The sequence below is a fragment of the Marmota marmota genome, unplaced genomic scaffold (genome assembly GCF_001458135.2).
Source record: "Marmota marmota marmota unplaced genomic scaffold, marMar, whole genome shotgun sequence".
Taxonomy (NCBI): domain Eukaryota; kingdom Metazoa; phylum Chordata; class Mammalia; order Rodentia; family Sciuridae; genus Marmota; species Marmota marmota.
In genome coordinates this window covers 17687673-17706382 of record NW_025999960.1, presented here as the reverse complement: position 1 = coordinate 17706382, position 18710 = coordinate 17687673, and the positions used below count along the sequence as shown (strand labels likewise).

The 18710-nt window shown below is 53.4% G+C and overlaps 2 protein-coding genes across 13 annotated transcripts in view; both read right to left on the bottom strand.

Annotated features, from left to right (window-relative positions):
- The window catches only part of Nr4a1 (nuclear receptor subfamily 4 group A member 1), a 22470-nt gene extending 3768 nt beyond the window's left edge, over positions 1-18702 (bottom strand). For 2 of the 12 annotated variants that reach the window (XM_048802757.1, XM_015493385.2), the window contains exons 1-2: positions 4718-4872; positions 838-1717 (exon numbers count right to left, since the gene is read on the bottom strand). In XM_048802757.1, coding sequence (XP_048658714.1) covers positions 838-1713 — 876 coding nt within the window. In that variant the 5' untranslated portion in view covers positions 1714-1717; positions 4718-4872. Of the gene's footprint in view, positions 1-837; positions 1718-4717; positions 4873-11606; positions 11695-11943; positions 12154-13539; positions 13670-13974; positions 14091-14300; positions 14413-16669 lie in introns of those variants that run through there. The other 10 variants (XM_048802767.1, XM_048802768.1, XM_048802761.1 and 7 more) reach the window with 10 other exon arrangements.
- Positions 8008-18710, bottom strand: part of Tamalin (trafficking regulator and scaffold protein tamalin) — a 39118-nt gene continuing 28415 nt past the window's right edge. Inside the window, exon 9 of the mRNA XM_015493467.1 lies at positions 8008-8114. Within this exon, the coding sequence (XP_015348953.1) occupies positions 8008-8114 (107 nt within the window). The remainder of the gene's footprint in view (positions 8115-18710) is intronic.

The window sequence follows — 18710 nt, the reverse complement described above, 5'->3', positions numbered from 1 at the left end:
GGGGGGGGGGGGGGGGCAACACGGAACAAGCTGTCAGAGTGTGGGGTGGAGAGGGGAAGGACAGGGGAGGGGACCGTCCAGATCCTGCTGCCGACGCAGACAAAAGCACTCTCTGTTCCTAGCTATTTTTCTAACATTTGGGTGGCAAGGGAGGGAGAGACGGAGGGGCAGGGAGGGGAGAGAAGTCCTGGAGTCGCTGGGGGTAGTTTCTGCCTCAAGAGGAAGACCCTAGGGCCCAGGACTAGGAGCGAGGGGCTCCCAGCACTCCAGACACCTGTACTTTTTAACATGCCTGTGTCCATCTACCCATTCCATGGGGCAGACAGGAGAGGGCCAAGGAGTTGGGGGTGGGGACGGGAAGCTAAACAGGCACCCAGTTCTGGGACAAACATGCAGCCTGTTCCCAAGTGCACCCCCAGCCCTCAAGAACCCAACTCTCTGCCTAGATGCTTTCATCTCATGCCAGGGAACACGAGTGCCCGAGGCTCCCCTTCCCAGCAGGACCTGGGTGGGGAAGCGGTGCAGGGAAGAACCAGAGGCTGGCCACTAGAACTTCCCCTCCCCGAACACTCTGTAGTCAGTGCCCTTTGCCCACCTCACACCTCTTGTTCCAGCTCTCTGCCATCCCATAGGCCCCTCTGTGCCCTGGTGAATGAAAGATTCCAGCACCTGCATCTGTGGGTCCCCAGGAAAGTGGCCTATCTGGCAGGCTTGCCCCCTTTCAATGGGACAAGACTAGCTGGGAGGAGAAACCAAGGGAGCCTACCACAGACCCCAGTGGGATGAGAGACGGGCCCATACTCACTCCCCACAGACACCGTGCCCAGAGTAGCATACCTTAAAGAAGCCCTTGCAGCCTTCACAGGTGCGTACACCATAATGCTGACATGAAGCATTGTCCCCACACACAGCACAGCGGCCCTCATTTCCACCTGGAGCCCCGCTCCGGGCCTTGGCTGAGGTCACAGGCACATCCAGCATTCCTGGGCCGTCCAGGTGTGGGGAAGTGGGCGCCAGGCTTGGGAAAGTCACTGGCATGGAATAGCTCTCTCCCTCCCCCAGCTGGTGGGCAGCCTGTGAGGGGAGTAACTTCAGGGAGCTTTGGGCCAGACTGGGGCTAGGACCAGGGGGAGGACTGAAAGAGAAGAAAGTTGGTGGTTGCGGGGGCCCAGAAGCCTTGGGCAGCTGCTCTGTCCATGCCCTCAGGCCTTCGTAAGTCTGGCTGGGGGAGAAGTGGCCAAATGAGCCATCCCAGGGAGAGAGCTGGGGTGGTTGGAAGCTGGGTGTGGACGGCGATGGGGCAGAGCAGGGGCTGCCATAGTAGTCAGAGCCACTGGAGGATAAGGTCTCATCCAGTGGACCACTCAGGGTGCCAGGGTAGCAGCCGTACACCTGGAAGTCTTCAAATTTGAAAGAAGCAGAGGCAGGGGAGGTGGCCGAGGAGGAGGATGTGGAGGAGGCGGAGGAGGAAGCCGAGGAGCACGGCTGGGCTGTCCCGGGCAGCTGGTAGAGGAAGGTATCAAACTCTCCCGTGTAGCCATCCATGAAGGTGCTGAAGCTGGGCAGGGCAGTGGGGGCAGCAGGGGCCGCCTCAGGGCTGGCCAGGTCCATGGTGGGCTTGCTGAGTTCAGGGGTCAGGGCGTCACTTGCCAGGTGGTCACGGGGTCCTGGACTTGGTGCTGGTGTCCCATGTTGGGCTTGGATACAGGGCATTACTCTAGAGAGGGAGAAGACAGAAAGGAGAGGAGGGGATAAGTCAGAGGAACGTGGAAGCTGCTCTGAAAGAATAGGCCCAGGACAGCCAGGTGGTAAGCCTAGAGACAGGAGAGGCACCAGGGCCACAGTGCACCAAGAACTCAGGAATCCTGACCCCTGACCAAAGCACTATCTCAATCCATGTGCCACAAAGCCACTGGGCAGTAGCCCAGCCTGAGTGGGCTCAGTCGGAAGGCCAGCCACACCCCAGTCGGCCTGGGAACCCTTGGGAAGGCATCCAGCCAGCACTTCTCTGCTGGAACAGGGGGAAGCTGTGTTCCTCCAGCCCCTGCCCCTCCCCTCCCAGGGAAGGCGTGGGTGGGAGAGGACGGGTGGGAGAGGCAACCTGCAGAGCCTCAACCCAGCCCCCAGGAGCAGATTGACTTTTTTCTCCAACCAGGCACTTCCTGGGAATATTCCCAGGCACACCCCAGCCACTGGATACCCCTTCTCCCTTCCAGCAGAGTGCCTGGGGAGATGGACATCCTGGAAATGGAAGAGGCACTAAGACTGACAGCCCAGCTGTCTAAGGTGATCTAAGCGGCAACATCCAAGCCTGTCCCTCATCCCCACCCCCAACCGGCATATTGAGCAAAGGCAGCAAATCCAACACATATCCCAGATCTGCTATCTGAGGCTGGGCACCCACTCCAAACCTCCTAGATGCTTCCAGAAACAAATAAAAAGGGAGTCCAGGCCTCCTCACTATTTTCAGCTCCCCCGGGGTTCAGGTAACCAGGCTCCAGACCTTTAAAGGCCTATGCTAAAGGGAAGCTGAGGTGGGGCCAGAGAATGGCCCTCTAGATATCCAGGAGAATGGACAGTCCCTAAGAGGAATTTGTCTGCTACCCACAGTTACTTGTACAAGAGAACTCTCAAAGTCCAGCAGAAGACTTAAGGTGGCTATAAAGAAAGGAGGGCTAGGGATATAGCTCAGATAATAGAGTGCTTGCCTTGCAAGCACAATGACCTGGGTTCAATCCCCAGCACAAGGGGAGGGAGGGAGGGAGGGAAGGAAGGAAGGAAGGAAGGANAAGGAAGGAAGGAAGGAAGGAAGGAAGGAAGGAAGGAAGGAAGGAAGGAAGGAAGGATGGACGGACCGACCGACGGACGAACCCACCCCTTGGTGGGTGGATGGAAGGTGATCTTCCCCTGCCTGGGTCCTTCCACCTAAGCAGTGTCTGCCCTGAAGCATCCAGAGGCTCAGGCAAAGGGGATTATACACCCCCCCCCCCAATCCTGAGGCACAGATGAACACAGACAATGTCACTAAGGGGAGATCCTTAAGTTTGCGGACTGCTCCAAAATCATGCAGAGGAGACTCCAGAACAGTCTCCAGTCTCCCTTCCCACTTCCATTTCTGGGATCACAATTCTGTCCTCCCCAGACAGGGAGGCAAGCTGAATAAGAAACCCAGCTGGAGCACAGAGTACCACGTTCAAGGGGTACACTGATGGGGCAAAGGTTGTTACCACTTCCTGGAAAAGAGCCCAGAAAGTCCTCTGGTTCCAGCCCTTCTCCAATCCACAGGGTCCCGAAACAGGGCAGCTCCATCCCTGGCCAGACATTCATACAACCAACCCAGACAACAGAGGCCCTTGAAGCTCCAGCCCCATCTCATATACTACCTGGGGGGACATAAGGATGGCCACGTCCGTCCACACTAGGATAGCCCAGGCAGGGATGGGTTGTGGGTGGAGGAAGAAAGGTAGCAGCCACACAGGACTGGGCATTTGTTCCAGCCTCATTCAAATCCTGTTTCTCCACTTGGACAGCCCACATCCGGATCAACCCCCACAACAACCTAACCCTTCCACCAAGCAGGTACTGAACAACACAAGATATGAACCTACATCTAGGCTCATAGGAGGTGAAGGGGGGTGAGCAGTCCACAGGGAGAAGGAAGAGGCGGGGTTGGAGGAGGGAGTGGGAGAATCCGCTTCAGGCAGGTCCTGGCAACAATGTGGTTTGCACCTGTTATGCTGAACAAGCCTCAGGCTGCACCCTACCTGCAAGATCCAACAGAGACCACTGCCGGAAGGGGCAGAGGTGACCAGCAAGTGGAGCCAGAATGGGGGAGGGTATCCTCTAGGTAATGCCACACTAAGACTCCAACATTAGCAACTTAATTTATATGCAGATTCCCAAGGACAAGTGTTTCCACACACCCATCACCCCCCCATATACAAACACACACACACAAACACACCATTCAAAGCACAGTTAAAACAATCTTCCCTGTGCTTCCATATACCCTGACCCAAAGAAAATTTATCCCAGCAACAGCAAGCACTCGTGCACAGTTCAACCACCAACCTAGCCATTTCCTTCAGTAATCCAGAGGTCTCCTGATATAATTCAGGCAGAAAGTTTGGGGTGACCAACCCTGCAAACTAAGCTACAGATTCTGGAAGTGGTTGAAAAGAAAAAGAACAAAAACGGGGCACGAGGAGACTGAGGAGAAAACCCTTTGGGAAATCCAATTCCAGTTGGTGTCAGATGGGTCCCAGAAACATGAAGCGCTACTGTGTATCTTCTCCCCCGCTTTAATAAGACCCCCATCAGCACCCGAATCCAGAACACCATGTGCCTCCTTGGGCAACCTGGGAGACTGAACTAAGGCCAGCTGCTTGCTGGACAAATCCCCACTCCCGGCGCCAACCCCAACCCCTGCGGCTTCCACCTTGCAGATACTTCACCCCGCCCCCACCCTCAACCCCACTCCAGTAGTAGATTCCACTCAAGTTTGGGTCTTTACCCCGCTCCAGCCACTACCCCTCAACACCAGAGCTGCACTACACATCCGCCCTCCTGCAAACCGACCCTACAACAACCTTTCTGCCCGCGTGTACACCCCCTCCTGCAAACCGACCCTACAACAACCTTTCTGCCCGCGTGTACACCCATCGCCTTCATGCACCACCCCTAAAACCAGATGCATACTCCCCACCGGGGTACCTACCCGGACGGCTCCTGTTCCCCCTGCCCGGGACCAGCGCCCCAAGTCGCAGCCTGGTCCCGCGTGCGCTCCTTGGTTGGTCTCACGCACTCCCCCAACTTTCACAGCCTCCGACACTGGGGCTCCCCGAACGAGCCGGACCCTCCTCTTAAACGCTCCGTGACGCACGGGGAGGGGCGGGGGCGCCACTGACGCACGCGGCCCCGGCGAGCTTTGGCCATACAAGGGCGCGGGGGGCGGCGCGGTTCCGGCACTTGGCGGCCAGGGGGAGGCGCAGGGACGGGGAGCCCAAGGGGGCGGGGCGAGGAGGGGGGGCCTGGAATGTCTGCGCGCGTGACGCACGCGGGGTTCCATTGACGCAGGGAGCGCGGATTGTTTGATCTATAAATAGTCTCCCCAATCCGCGGCGCAGGTTAAAAATAGCAACTTCCAAACCCACCGGGCTCCCCGTCTCCGGACCTAGGACCCAGTCTCGGGGCCCCAGGTCCAAAATAACGAGCCGGGAGAGTCTGAGCCAGAGGAGAGGGCGCTCTAGAGACACGGCAGTAGGATTTCCCCGGACCAGGATCTCCTTCCTCACCCTCCGGCTGCGCTGGGTCCCTCCGGCTACCCCGGTCCCGCCCCGCCTTTGCACCCTCCCAACCCTTCGCACAGGACTGGGGTGTCGCCCTCTGCTGCTGCTGGGAGGCCAGGGCAGCCTCGGGACACCTACTGGGGAAACTAAGCCCCCATCTCAGCTCCAGACATAGCGTCTTCCCCAGCAGTGTTCCAGGCTGAGTTGTTGCCCCAGGGACTATAGTTAAGAGCCCTGCTAATTCTCTCCGGCAATCTCACCAGCAAAATCCCTTCCCTAGGGTAGGGGTTGGCCATGCCCAAGCTCTGCCAATGGGCTGTGCTCCACAGCTGAACTTGGTTTCTCACCAGTCCTCCCTTTACAGGGTGAATGCACCCAGGTTGGGAAATTACCGAATTTCAGAACCGGGTGGAGCCTGAGAAATCTTTCCAAACTTATGCCAACTCTTCCCCATTTTATAAATAAACAGACTCAGAGAAATAATGGCACTTGCTCAAGGTCACACAGCAAGGTGGTGGCATACTGGGGTGGAACCCCAAGGCCAAGGTCTGAATCTCCAGGCTATCTTTTCACATCTACCAATGCCAGCTCTCTCCGTGATCAGGGAGCACCTGTCCTCCCACCCCACCTCCAGCACTGGTGGAGAGAGCAGCTCTGACCAGTAACCACCTGCCCAGGGAGTAGAGTAGGGAAGGGCCTGTCAGAACTGTATCAGGGCCCAGGCCAGGCTGTGGCCATCTGGAGGCCTTCCCTAGTCCAGCTCTTACCCCTCCATCCCCATCCTGCCCCAAGCTTAGGGCACCACCCCCATGTCAAGTTAAGAGGGGAAAGAAGGGCTGGGGTTGTGGCTCAGCAGTAGAGCTCATCTAGCACGTGCGGGGCCCTGAGTTCAATCCTCAGCACCACATAAAAATGAATAAATAAAGGTATGTGTCCAACTACAACTAAAAAATAATTTAAAAAAAAAGAGGGGAAGGAAGATTGGTTAACACTGGCAAGAGGACTAGAGCCCCCACCTCACTGGGACCCACACCCATTCCCCTTCTCTACTGTAAGTCCTCACCAGCAAGACCTCCTGCTTCCATTGACCCCATCTTCATCTCCTCTGGTCACCCTATGACACCTCTTCTGCCCCTGAACACCCTGGACTACTCATTCCCATTCTCACCTCCAATCCCATCTGTCTCCAGTCCCCACTTCTGTCCACTCAAAATTCCAACAGCACCTCAAACTTCCTCCATTCCAGACAGTTTATCATCTCAGCACCACCTGCTCACCACCCTGTCTCTGCTCCTGATGCCCCATGTACAATATTTCTTTTTTCCCTTAAATTCTCTTGGAACATCCATGGAATCTCATTTCAGCTACAGCCCACAGCACCTCACTGGTGCAGCAGACCGACCGGGTGCACCCAATGACCTTCTGGCCCACATCCACTAAGAAAACCACTCTTGGGCTGGGAGACTGAGACAGGAGGTTCAGGAGTTCAAAGCCAGCTTTGGCAATTTAGTAAGTAAGTAATAAGGTTCAGTGAGACCCTATCACAAAAAAAATTTTTAAAAGGTGAGGTAAAGTAGTAAGTGCCCCTAGGTACCACAAAAAAATTAAAACTCAGTAGCTGAGCACCTGCGTAGCATGAAAATCCCTAGCTCCATCCCTAGTACTAAAAAAAAAAAAAAAAAAAAAAAAAGGAAGAAAAAGAAAACCACTCTTAAAGTGTTTCCTCTTTCTAAATTCTTACTGTCCACCACAGATGGAGCAGACTTCATTTGATACTAATTTCATCCAGGGATCTGGCCAGAACCTGCCAGAACCTCCCCAAGTCAGCATACAATCTCAACTTGGAAGAAGCCACAGAGAACTCTGGGTTTTCCCAAACCATCTTCCAAAGACCTTCAAGGCCACCAGTGTGAAGGTGAAATGTGGGTAGGATGGTGCCAAATGAAACCACCAGGGACCCCACCCCACCTCAGCCAAAGTTTTGTTTTTCTTTCTCTTGGGCTTTTTTTTTGGCTGCGGGTGTGTTAAGGTATTGAACTCAGGGGCACTCGGTCACTAAACCATATCCCCAGCCCTATTTTGTATTTTATTTCTGAGTTGCTTAGTGCCTTGCTTTTGTTGAGGCTGGCTTTGAACTTGTGATCCACCTGCCTCAGCCTCCTGAGCTGCTGGGATCACAGGCATGTGCCACCACCCCCAGCTTTTCTTGGGCTTTTGTGCAAGATCTCACTTGGATTCTTGAGGAATCCTTTTGTGGAAAATAAAGGTAAAATTTAAAAATAATACAGTTTTTAAAAGGGTTGGAAACCACTACTATAATTCAAGCCCCCAGTTTACAGATTAGGTTCCAAAAGGGGAGGCATCTTTGCTCCAGAGCAAGTCTGTGCTGGTGAAAACAGCCCCAGCTGTGCCACATCTGGCTTCACACCTCGCCTCCCACCCAGGTCAGGATGCCTCCCTCCATCCCAACAGTCTTCCTCAGAAAATAAAAACCAATTTTAATGTGTCAGCAAAATCAGCCAAGTCAACATTCTTCCCTCCATCCAGCAAAAACAGGTATATTATCAGCTCAGTCTTAAGGGTTAAGCTCATCTTCAGCTCCAGCACACTCCTCCCTCCCCACCATTTTGCCTTTGTAGTAAGTGGCAGAGACCATTCTTTGGGGCAGACCACACATAAGCCCCATGGAACCCAAGTGTGGTAAGGAGTTCTTCAGGGACTAGTCTAACTCTGAGCATCTTCGCCTCTCATCTGCAGACCCGCGTTTGCAGCCCTGGTCCACCTCCCCAGGCTGCTGCAGGTTGCGGAGGTTGCAGTCTTGATACCCTGAAGGCAGAAGAGGGTGAGGAACTGCAGCTGCTACCTGGCCATGCTTTTGGAAGCAGGGGATGCTGACAAGGGGCTCCAAACATATCACACTCCTAAAATAAGTACTATAATGAGAAAAAAGTGGAGTCCATCTGTGAAAACAGGTCACCCATGGGGTACCAGTGTGGAGCACCTAACCTAACAAGAGGAGAGAAAGGTGAAAAGGGCTTGGAGTTCCCTAGCTTCATTTCTGCTGGTCAGAGGCCCTCAGGAGTTAGCTTGGGGCCCCAGATAATGTGGAATTCCAGGGAAAGACAAAGGATGCAAATTAGGAGACCTAAAGCTGATTCCAGACTGAACAGAAACCCTCAGCGATACCCAAGTTATCAGAATGACGGCTCACTGGGGTAGGGGTCGGGGGACAGGTAATGATGGGAAAGGTATCTAAAACTAGAGACTAGGAATGAAGGTAAGCCCAGACAGTGTCACATAGGAAGGGCAGAGAGAGAAGTCCTATTGGAAACAAGAGCCAGCCCCACCCAGTCAGGCCATGGCCCAACCTACCAATCGGCCTCACTACCTTGGCCCCACATAAGGTCCTCAAGCTAATCATTCTCACCCCTACTTCTGCATGTCCTCTTTCAGCCACAGGCCACACTGCTCCTCTTCTTCCCTCCACTTGAGTTCTCTTGATGCTCCTGCCACCCTCCTAGACCAGCCCATCCCTTAATAATAAACACTTTCTTACTGGGGTGAGGAGAAGGTGGGCAGCAAGAGGGGGTTACCGCCAAGGTCAGACCTTGGGCTAGGATGATTTGCACGGATTCTTCCGCTGAACACTGTCCCCAGCCCTTCCAGGTTTGTAATTATAGTCTGCATTTTATAAATAAGGAAACAGAAGCTCAGGGACAGGTTCAAACTGAGGTCCTTTAACTCCCAGTTTTTTGCTGACCTATTGCCTTGACTCTGAACTCCAGAGGCTGTGGCTTCTGGCCCCATAGGCCTTGATTCTTGCAAGCACACTACAAAAACCAGGTGTACACACGTGGCCTATGAGAGGGACTTTGGTGGATCTGAAAGCACTCTAGTTCCTGATCTGGAGGATGATTATCTAATGGGTTCACTCTGGAAAGGTCACCAAATTATAACTCAAAATTTTACATTTATAACATGTACACTTTTCTGAATGTATAAAATATGCCCCCCACATGTAAAAAGCTTATTTAAAAAAAATAGCCACACTTGGGCTGGGGTTGTAGCTCAGTGGTAGAGCAATTGCCTCGCATATATGAGGCACTGGGTCGATCCTCAGCACCACATAAATAAATAAAATAAAGGTATTGTGTCCACTTACAACTAAGAATATTTAAAAAAAAAATAGCCACATCTAAATGGGAGAGACACATTTATTTAAATGGATGCAGATGCAGCTGGAATTTACTAAGCACAAATTCATTCAAGCGTGTGTTTCTGAAATGAGAGTGACTGGTTTCCCATTATACATTTGGTCTATCAACAGATACTTGGAGCACAACTAGGGTTAGGAGGTGCCGCAATGTGTGGTATCAGAGAGGGGTCAGCATGTTTGGGGTCCAGAGACTTACGTGCTCAGACCCACCCTGCCCCCACCAGTGTGTGCACAACATGAGGACAGCACACCAACTCCCCACCTTGGCAGGAGGAGTGTGATGCACCCTCAGCAGTAAGCAGTCAGGGCAGGTCAGTGTCCACCACGGCTCCTCAGCCCAGAGGGTGGGCATGGCATTGAGTAAGCAGGGAATGGAGGAAGTAGAACTGTACAGTACTTTCCCACGCTGCCCCCACCCAAATTTAGCTGGGGCCCAGCCCTGCTGAGCAGGGGGCAGGAACTTGCCCCACTTTCACCAAGAACATCTCCACCCATGGGCCTCCACGCCCCTCCTGTGGGGTGGGCAGAGGGAGTGAGCTTTGCTTCCTCCCACCAAAGAAGTAGCCCCGGGAGCTTCCCCTCCTCAGCCCCAGGGCCCATTGCCAGCCCTGACCTGGCCACTTCCTCTTCCTGCTCTGGCAGTGGGCAGGGAGATTTGTGCTGTGGGCAGGGAAGAGCTGAGAGCTACCTCAGGGGCTTCCCATGGGCAGCTATGGGAACTGGAGGTGAAGGGTCAGGCCGAGACCTCTGGCTCTGATCTCCTGGCCCTCTCCCAAGCCCTGCCATGCCCACACATGTGGTCACCTCCCCACAAAACAGGCTCCCAAGGATGCAGGCAGGTTAGCCACTACTCCCTCCACACACAACGGCTCTTGTCAGGGGCAAAAGGTGAAAGAGCTATCAGAAGTATCTTATACCAGAGGCTAGCAAGCCTGTTGTGTGACCTAAGGTCAATCCCTTGCCACCTCCAAGACTCTTTCCTCATCTGCCCAGTGCAGAAAACATGGTAAGTCACGGTAGCAGGAGAAGTGAATTCACTAATAATGCAAGGGAGATTCTCAACATTGAAACGGAGTGCTGTCAGGGTCCTGGACTCCAGGGACCTGCAGCAGAATCCCAGTACTAGCAGGGAAGGCAGGGAAGGACAGAACACACCAAGGACCTCAGCTAGACTGGGCAGTCAGCAGTTAGAGATAAACAGTAACCTCATCCCCACTTCTCTCCCTCACGGCTAAGTGAAAGGAAATAAGAGTGTGCCCAGATGAATTTCTACCCAGTACTGGGAAAATTCCAGGCTCTGTATGCAGCAAGTACTCAATTAATGCTCTGGTGAAAGCTGAAGTCAGGGTATGGCCACAGAGGCTATCTTCAGAGCAGTCATTTCTCTACCCCACCTCCTTAACATACAGCACATAGAAATAAGGTCAGACTTTAGGAAAAACAGCCATTCAGAGCTAGAAAGCATAGACAAGAGTTCCTCTGAGAAAGGTTGCCCCATGCCCCGACACTCCTCAGACTGCCAACCTTTTTATGCCTCAGTCTGTTCAGCTCCTGGCATCTCACCCCTTGGAGGGTCTCCCAGAACCCTGCAGACTATCAACACCCACCAAATTCCCTGCCCCAACCCAAGGTCTCCACCCAAGCCTCCATGGGCAAAACTTCAAATTCCAAAATAAAAACCCTCTGATAACAAGCTCCAACCGGAAAGACTGATGCACTTTCCTATTGTTAAAGTATTTTTAGTCACAGCCTCTGGATTTGTTTAGAGACTCACGTTCAGAAAGGGGAAAAAGAATTTTTTTGAGAACTGAGAGGGAGAACATGAGAGCCTCCCACGTAAGGAGCTGCTGCTGATTCGGTGCTGGGCCAAAGCCCCTGGCCCGGGGCCCAGGGAGCATGTCTGCAGCAGGCTGGTTCAGGGACTTGCCAGGCCTCGCTCTAGTCCTGCTTCTCAGGCACCAAGAGCAGCTAGGAAGAGGTATGGACAAGGAGGATGAGCCTGGTGAGGTTCAGCAGGGAGCACAGCCCCCACCCAGCCACTCAGTCCCAAGCAGGGGGCTCAGAGACCCTCCCTGAGGTACTCTGCTGGTCACCACACTCACTCCAGCCTCTCTCTCCTGCCTGAGCAGACTGGTGCCTCAACCAGGCCAGGTGGACTGAAGAAGACAGTTGAATCCCTGGGGACAATCTCTGAAAAAGGAGAGAGCGCTGTCACCTGTTTCCACAACTCTTAGTTCCCAATCACAGAGTATACCCAAATCCAACTGCTACCACCCAACTGTGGCCAAGCTGCACTCTCACTCCTGGGGGCAGTGAGCCACCCGTGCCTCCTCCCTTCTCCCTCTTCTCAAGGCCAAAGGGTTTGGCAAGACAGTGACAATGGAAAAAATCCAAACTGCCGAGCTACCCTGCCTCAGTGTCCCCATTCCCAAGACTCACCCGTTTTTCTCTTCTGGATCTGCTTTGACCCTCAGAGATCCTGAACGACAGAGGAAGAATCCAGGGATGGTGGGGACTCTGCGGGCAGCCACAGGGAGGCCTGCGGGGAGAGCTGTGGTAGCCAGGGCAGCCTGTCCTCCCCCACTGAGGCTGTGCAATGGCTGAGCGGGCTCTGGATGTGGAACTGTCTCCAAGCCAGCTTGTCCTCCTCTGTTTATATAGCAGAAACCAGAGCCGGCCTCTGGGGATGAGGGGAGCCGCCTCGGGGCCCTCTTGGCTAGGGCTTGACTTTGGCCCAGGTCAGCAAGAGCCCAAAATAGTCAGCTGACGGGAGCCCCAGAGTGAGCGTGACCCTGGGCCTATGCCCAGGCCTGGCAGACAGGTGCCCACGTCACAAGACTAACAGCTCTAGCACTCATGGGGCCCTGGTTGGCAGCCCCTCAGGGTGGCCTTGGCAGCGTATTCAGCATGGGAATTCCACCCAATCACCACCATCACCCAGACAACAGGGTAAACACAAGACATTCTGCCCACCAGGGCTGCTGTGTACCCAGAGGCAAGGTGGGCTGCTCAGGAAGCCAGGTCAGAGCTGGGGGTAGCAGTGGGAGCCGAGTGGAGGGAGGCAACTGGCCAGTGCTGTCATCCTGACTCACGTGCTTCCCAAGTCCAGATCTCTGGCTGACCAGGGACACCTGCTCCTTCCACTTACAGTAATTCCTCTCCGTGTTGTTCCCAGCCCAAGGTTGGTGGCACGGAGCCTGCTGCCAGCAGGAAGCCAGGTGCATACTCAGCCCAGCTCCCAGCACCAGAAGCCCTGCTTCCCAGGGTGTCCCCTCCTTCCACCCAGACTCGCCCTGTCCTCTCATCACAGCCACTTCTCTGGGACTCTCTTCACCCTGAACACCAGCTTTGCACAAGGCAACGGTGCAATGGGTAGATGCCAGGGGGAGAGCTGGACCAGCTCCTGCTTCATCTGAGTTCACCCAACACTGAGGAGGCTATTGCTCAGAGATGACTCTTTGCCCCATGGAAGGGGGGAGTCCAAGGACCTACATCCAACTCCCTCAGACATAATAACCTGTTCTACAGTGCCCAGTGCCCCTTCTAGTACCTCAGGTCCCCAGGGAAGGGCCTGGTGGAAATCCCATCCCCTTACCCACTATTATAGTTTGGATGTGAGGTGTCCCCCAAAAGCTCATTGTGAGACAATGCAAGAAAGTTTAGAGGAACAGCAATTGGTTATGAGACTTTAATCCAATCAGTGAATTAATCCCCTAGTGGGGATTAACTGAGTTCTAATTGAAGGTGGTTAGGGTGTGGCTGGAGGAGGCGGGTCATTGGGGGCATGACTTTGGGGTATATATTTGTATCTGGTGAGTGGAGTCTCTCTCTGCTTCCTGATGATCATGTGAGCCACTTTCCTCTGTCACACTCTCCTGCCATGATGTTCAGCCTTACCTTGAACCCCAAGAAATGGAGACTACTGTCTATGGACAGAGACCTCTGAAACTAGGAGCACTTAAATAAACTCTTTTTTCTGTACAATTGTTCTGATCAGGTCTTTTACTCAAGCAGCAGAAAAGCTGACTAAAATACCTACAAACCAGCTTGGGCCTTCTCTGGAAGTACCCTCAGACAAGGAAGGTTGTCCTCCACCATCACAGACAGCCCTCTAGGCTTGGCTTTCCATATCCTCATCACAGAACCTTAGGAAGTCGTTTTTCCCCTGGGTAATAGAAGCAGGGGGTGAGTTAGATGGCCAAGAAACCCCTTGGCCATGGCCACAAGTCAGGATTTTCCTTCTCAATGATATTAGATGAACAGTGGAGGGTCTGTCCCTTCCTCCTCATTCATAGAGGCTACTTCTCCATACACAGACTCCACAGGACCTATGGGTCTGCCATGGTGACAAGGGGTGGTCACCTCCCTTTTGGGGAGGAAGAAGTGATCCAGGACTTCCTTTCAGGTACTCTCCTGATACAGTCTTTAACCTGGATAAAGGTCAGCACCCACCACAATGTTTACACTCACCCCCAGACTCCAGTCCTGAGCTGCTGCCTCAGCTTCCTGGAACCAGGTTCATCCTGCCTCACCAGCCCATGTCACCTGGGCCCAGAGCCTCCAGCCCATCTGTTAAGAAAATAAGGCTTCCCCAACCCCACCCCCACATCACCCCCAACTCTGAGGAAATCAGATCTTCCCATGCTGAGCAGCGCCTCGCCTGTTACCTCTACAGGGCTTCCCCCTCCAGTCCCCAAACCACATCTGTTTTGGGGCAGCTCCACAACCACCTCTGCCCCCCAACCCCACCTGCTCTAGGTCTCAGGGGTGCACAAAGGACAACAACAGGCACTTACCATTCTGGATGGACAGGTAGCACTCACACCATCTCCTTGGCCTTCAGGGCCTGGCAGAAGGAGCCAGGCTACCAGGGAGGGGCTGGGGCCAGCCTCTGTCCATGGTAGAGGCCTATGAAGGGAGAGTCAGTATGAGCAAAGACAAACCAGCCAGCAGAGACGTCCCCTGGATCAACACAGTCAGGCAACACAGGAGGGGGAATGACCCAGCCCAGGACCTCCCTAGGCTGGTAGCCTGACAGCCCACACCCAGGCAATTAACTCTAGGAGGGTGGTGTGGGGGTGGCCAAGAGCTACAGAAATCACTGAGGCATCTCAGAGCCAGAGATCCACAGGCCCACTGAGCCCCTCAGGCACTACCCCCCTCCTGGGTTGCGAAGAAGAGCACCTGGTAGGCAGAGAGAAAGGAGCTGTTTGTGAGGACAACGCAGATTTCCCTCTTTCCTTAAGGGATTCTAGCCCAGCCCTGGAAGCCTCCCAAGGGCAAGGTCTAATGCCCCACCTCAGGCAGCCCAGCTTTCCACATACTGTGGCACTCTCAGGAGATGGGACTCCAGCCCCCAAACAGGAAGGCCAACTTAGGGTAGAGTGGTTAAGAGTCCAGATGCTAGCTGGGCACAGTGGCATGCACCTATAATCCCAGCGGCTCGGGAGGCTGAGGCAGGAGGATCATTGCCAGCCTCAGCAATGGCAAGGCACTAAGCAACTCAGTGAGACCCTGTCTCTAAGTAAAATACAAAATAGAGCTGGGGATGTGGCTCAGTGGTCAAGTATCCCTGAGTTCAACCCCCAGTACCAAAAAACAACAACAACAAAAAAAAAAAAACAAAGAATTCAGATGCTGTATCCCAGACTGGGTTCAAATCTTGGCTCTCCACTTGCTGCCCGAGGAGAATTACATAATCTCTTGGGCTTAGTGGTAGAGCACTTCTGCATGGCATGCATGAAGCCCTGGGTTCCATCCCTAGCACTGCAAAAAAAAAAATTTTTTTAAATAATAAAAAAAAAAACTTTGCTACACATTTCCCACCAATAACAATGACAACCTGAAATTACCTCTCTAAAATTAACAATCAGGGCATCAGGCTTAAAATGAGTTAATATGTTTAAGGGACTTGGAAAGTTACGGATACACATGTGCTACGTATCATTATGAGGAGAAATTAAACAAGGATACACAAAAGCTAACCCCAACCCTGGTTCCTATTCCAAGCCACCTCTGGGCAGTCGGTCTCTCCTTCCTTAAGCCAAATATGTATGCCACCCTCCAGCCTCCTGAGTTCTCCCCCTAACCCCACTGGTGCCAAAGACACCCTCAGCCAGGGCACCCTCACCCTGCACCTCCCCTTCTCTTCTCCCACCCTTGCTCAGCGCTTTCTCTTCACGGGTCACAGAGTCAGGGCAGGACCAGCCAAGGCACTGGCTGCTGAATTATGCTTTGAGTTGAAATGAGATCTGGAAAAAGAGAAGTCTATGTTCCCATAATGGGAGATGAAGGAGCAGGGAGGAAGAAGGATCATGGGCTTCCTTGTGCTCATGACCTCTGCCCCAGGTTCACAGGCTAAGGGAAGCTCCTCCAGCACATGGTACTCAGGCCCTCCCTTATAAAGCTACCAGCACCCCTCATGTGCCTGTGGGTGTAACAGCAGCAGGAAGTGAAGGGTACAGAAGAGGAGGAGGGAAGGGAGGGCAGACTGGAGCAGCGAGAGCACTTCCCGCACAGAAAGCAAACAAGGCTTCACATCTGCCCCAGCCTATGTGCTGCCTGCTTCCCAGGATGACAGGGTCACACACCCAAACCCCAGAAATAGGTCTGTAGGTTCCCCAACCTCCCCAGCTGGGCAGGAAGAGTAGTAGTAGCCAAACATAAACTACTACCACCTGAAGGTCCTCCCCACCTCTAAGAACAGGGCCAGAGCCAGCACCTAGCCAGTGCCAGAAAGAGGGAGGAATCTCAACATCGCAGAACAGGTATCCGATCACATCTTCTGCCCCAGATCAAAATTCCATCTTCGACAGTCACAGCTCGAGCAGTTACTGAGAACCTACTGTAAAGCAGGCAGTGTGCCATGAACCAAGAAGAAGCAAACTAAGATCCAGGGCCCTGGGAGTTCAAACTGAGGGAGTAAACCAAGGTGGTTACAATCAACCCCATGCAGAGGGGAAGCCCAGGCATGAGTGGACTGGAAGGAGGAGAAAGTGTTCCCTCCCCAAAGGAGTAGCACATCAGGCCAAACTTCAGTAGCCAGTTCCTGCTCCTCTTCCCCCAGAAAGTCACTTTCCCATGTCTGGCTACTTGGCACCAACCCATTAATCAGGTCTCCATTCCCATCTCACCTCCTCAAAAGAGTCTCATGCCCCACACTAACCTGTTTCACCCTCTCCATGAGACTAATGTTCATTTGCTCATGTTGTCTGTCTCGACACTGCAGCCTTCTGTCTCAATCATGCTCAGCACCAGCAGGTGCTCAGTGTTGGTGTAATGGGGGAAGGGAGGCCCACACAAGCCAGTATGAGAGCTGGGTTGGAAGACAGGTCAGCAAGGTGGGGAGACAGTGCCATCGAAGGGTCTATTCCTTGCATTCTGGAGTAGACTCGACAGACTAGTTCTTCCTCATTTTGAATGAAGAGCCTCCAGCCCTGGATTCCAGGTCCACTTCTGCATGAATCCACTGGAAACATCCTTCTAGTTCTTTCTATCAAGTATTTTTTAGTTGTAGTTGAACACAATATCTTTATTTTATTTATCTATGCGATGCTGAGGATCGAACCCAAGGCTCGCATGTATGAGGCGAGCGCTCTACCCCAGCCCCTTGAGTCTTTTCTTAACCTAACTCCCCCCTTGCAACATGACACAGAGAACAAGACCTTTTGCAACTGGTGGCCTCATGGGCACCAGTTCTGCATTGTCCAATGCCCCCACCTGGAAATAAACATACTACTATTAAAAATTACAACAGCAGCTAATATTTGTTGGGTAGCATGTGCTAGATAAATTACTAAGCACTTTATGCATTTTCTCATTTCAGCTTTACAACGTCATGAGGAAGGGTTTATATTATTCTTTTTTTTTAACCTTTATTTATTTACTTTTATGTGGTGCTGAGGATCGAACCCAGCACCTCGAACGTGCCAGGCGAGTGCTCTACCGCTGAGCCACAACCCCAACCCAGGTTTATATTATTCTACACATTTCATCTATGAGGTAACTAAGACCAGGAAATATTCAGAAATTTGCCGAAGGTCGCACTTCTAGAAATGGCAAAGCGAGGGGGACCTCCTACCCCTTCTTGGACCTGTACAGCAGAAAGGCCTCTGATGGCACAGAAAGTCTGACAGTCCCCACCCATGAGCAGGTGGGCAGCTGGGGCCTGAGTTGGTGGGCCTCACAGGGTTTGAACCCCTGAGCTGATTTTCTTACCTCCAGTACTGGCCTCAACAATTCTCATCAGCCACATTCATCTTGTTGGTCTTGGCCCATCCTTCTGCCCAGACATCGTCTAGAGTCTTGATTTTATCGAACTGTACAGTTGTCATTCCTCCCATCTCTGGGTCACTAGAGTCAGCTGGCTTCCTTTTTAAGTAGTATCCCAGTCACTGATCTACATGTTCACTTGGAGTAGATCTAGTATCAAGCCTTGGGGCCCCACAGAGCCTCAGTCCAGGCCCATCCACACCCTTTGGGTATACTTGTTTAGCATCTACCTACCATAGATAGCCTGGCCTGCGTTTTCCCAACATGCCCATAATACTAGCCCCAACTCAAATTCAAAATCACTCAAATCACCTCTGCAGCTTTCCTCCTCCGTCCACCTAGAAATCTATGAAAAACAGGCATAAAACCCGAACGTGCCCACGTTAAGGAAGGAGTTGCACCCTGCCCTCAATAAGGACCATACTCTGGAAGTGCCGCTCTCCCCAATAAAGCCACTGTCAGGAGAGAATGGGTTGCGGCAGAATACACGCCTGGGGGACACGGACCGAGGCCAAACCCCAATGGCGCGCCTGAGTGCATGGGACCCTCCCCGGGTTCGGACGCTCCCCTCAGACCCCCGAAGGGGTTGCACTGCACACTGCCGGTCGGTCCTTCCGGGCTGGGTCTGCTGGCAGCGGGGATCCCGAGCTCCTGGAACCCGTTCCCCGCAGCCGGCGGGGAAATGGAAGGAATTTCTCTGGCCTGGCCACTTCAAGCGCCCCTCGCGGGCCAAACCCCACCCTTGGCGGGCTGCGGAGCTAAAGCGCTGGCCGTGGCGCTCGGGGCTGACTCGCAGCCAGCAGGTCCCGCTGGGAATCCAGCCCCGCTCCCTCGCTCCCCAGTTTCCAAGCAGGACTCCCAGCGTGGCTCCGAGCCCGCCCTGGGCACCCGCAAAGGCCGCCAGACCCCCGGTCTCTCCCCGGGGCCCTCACCTG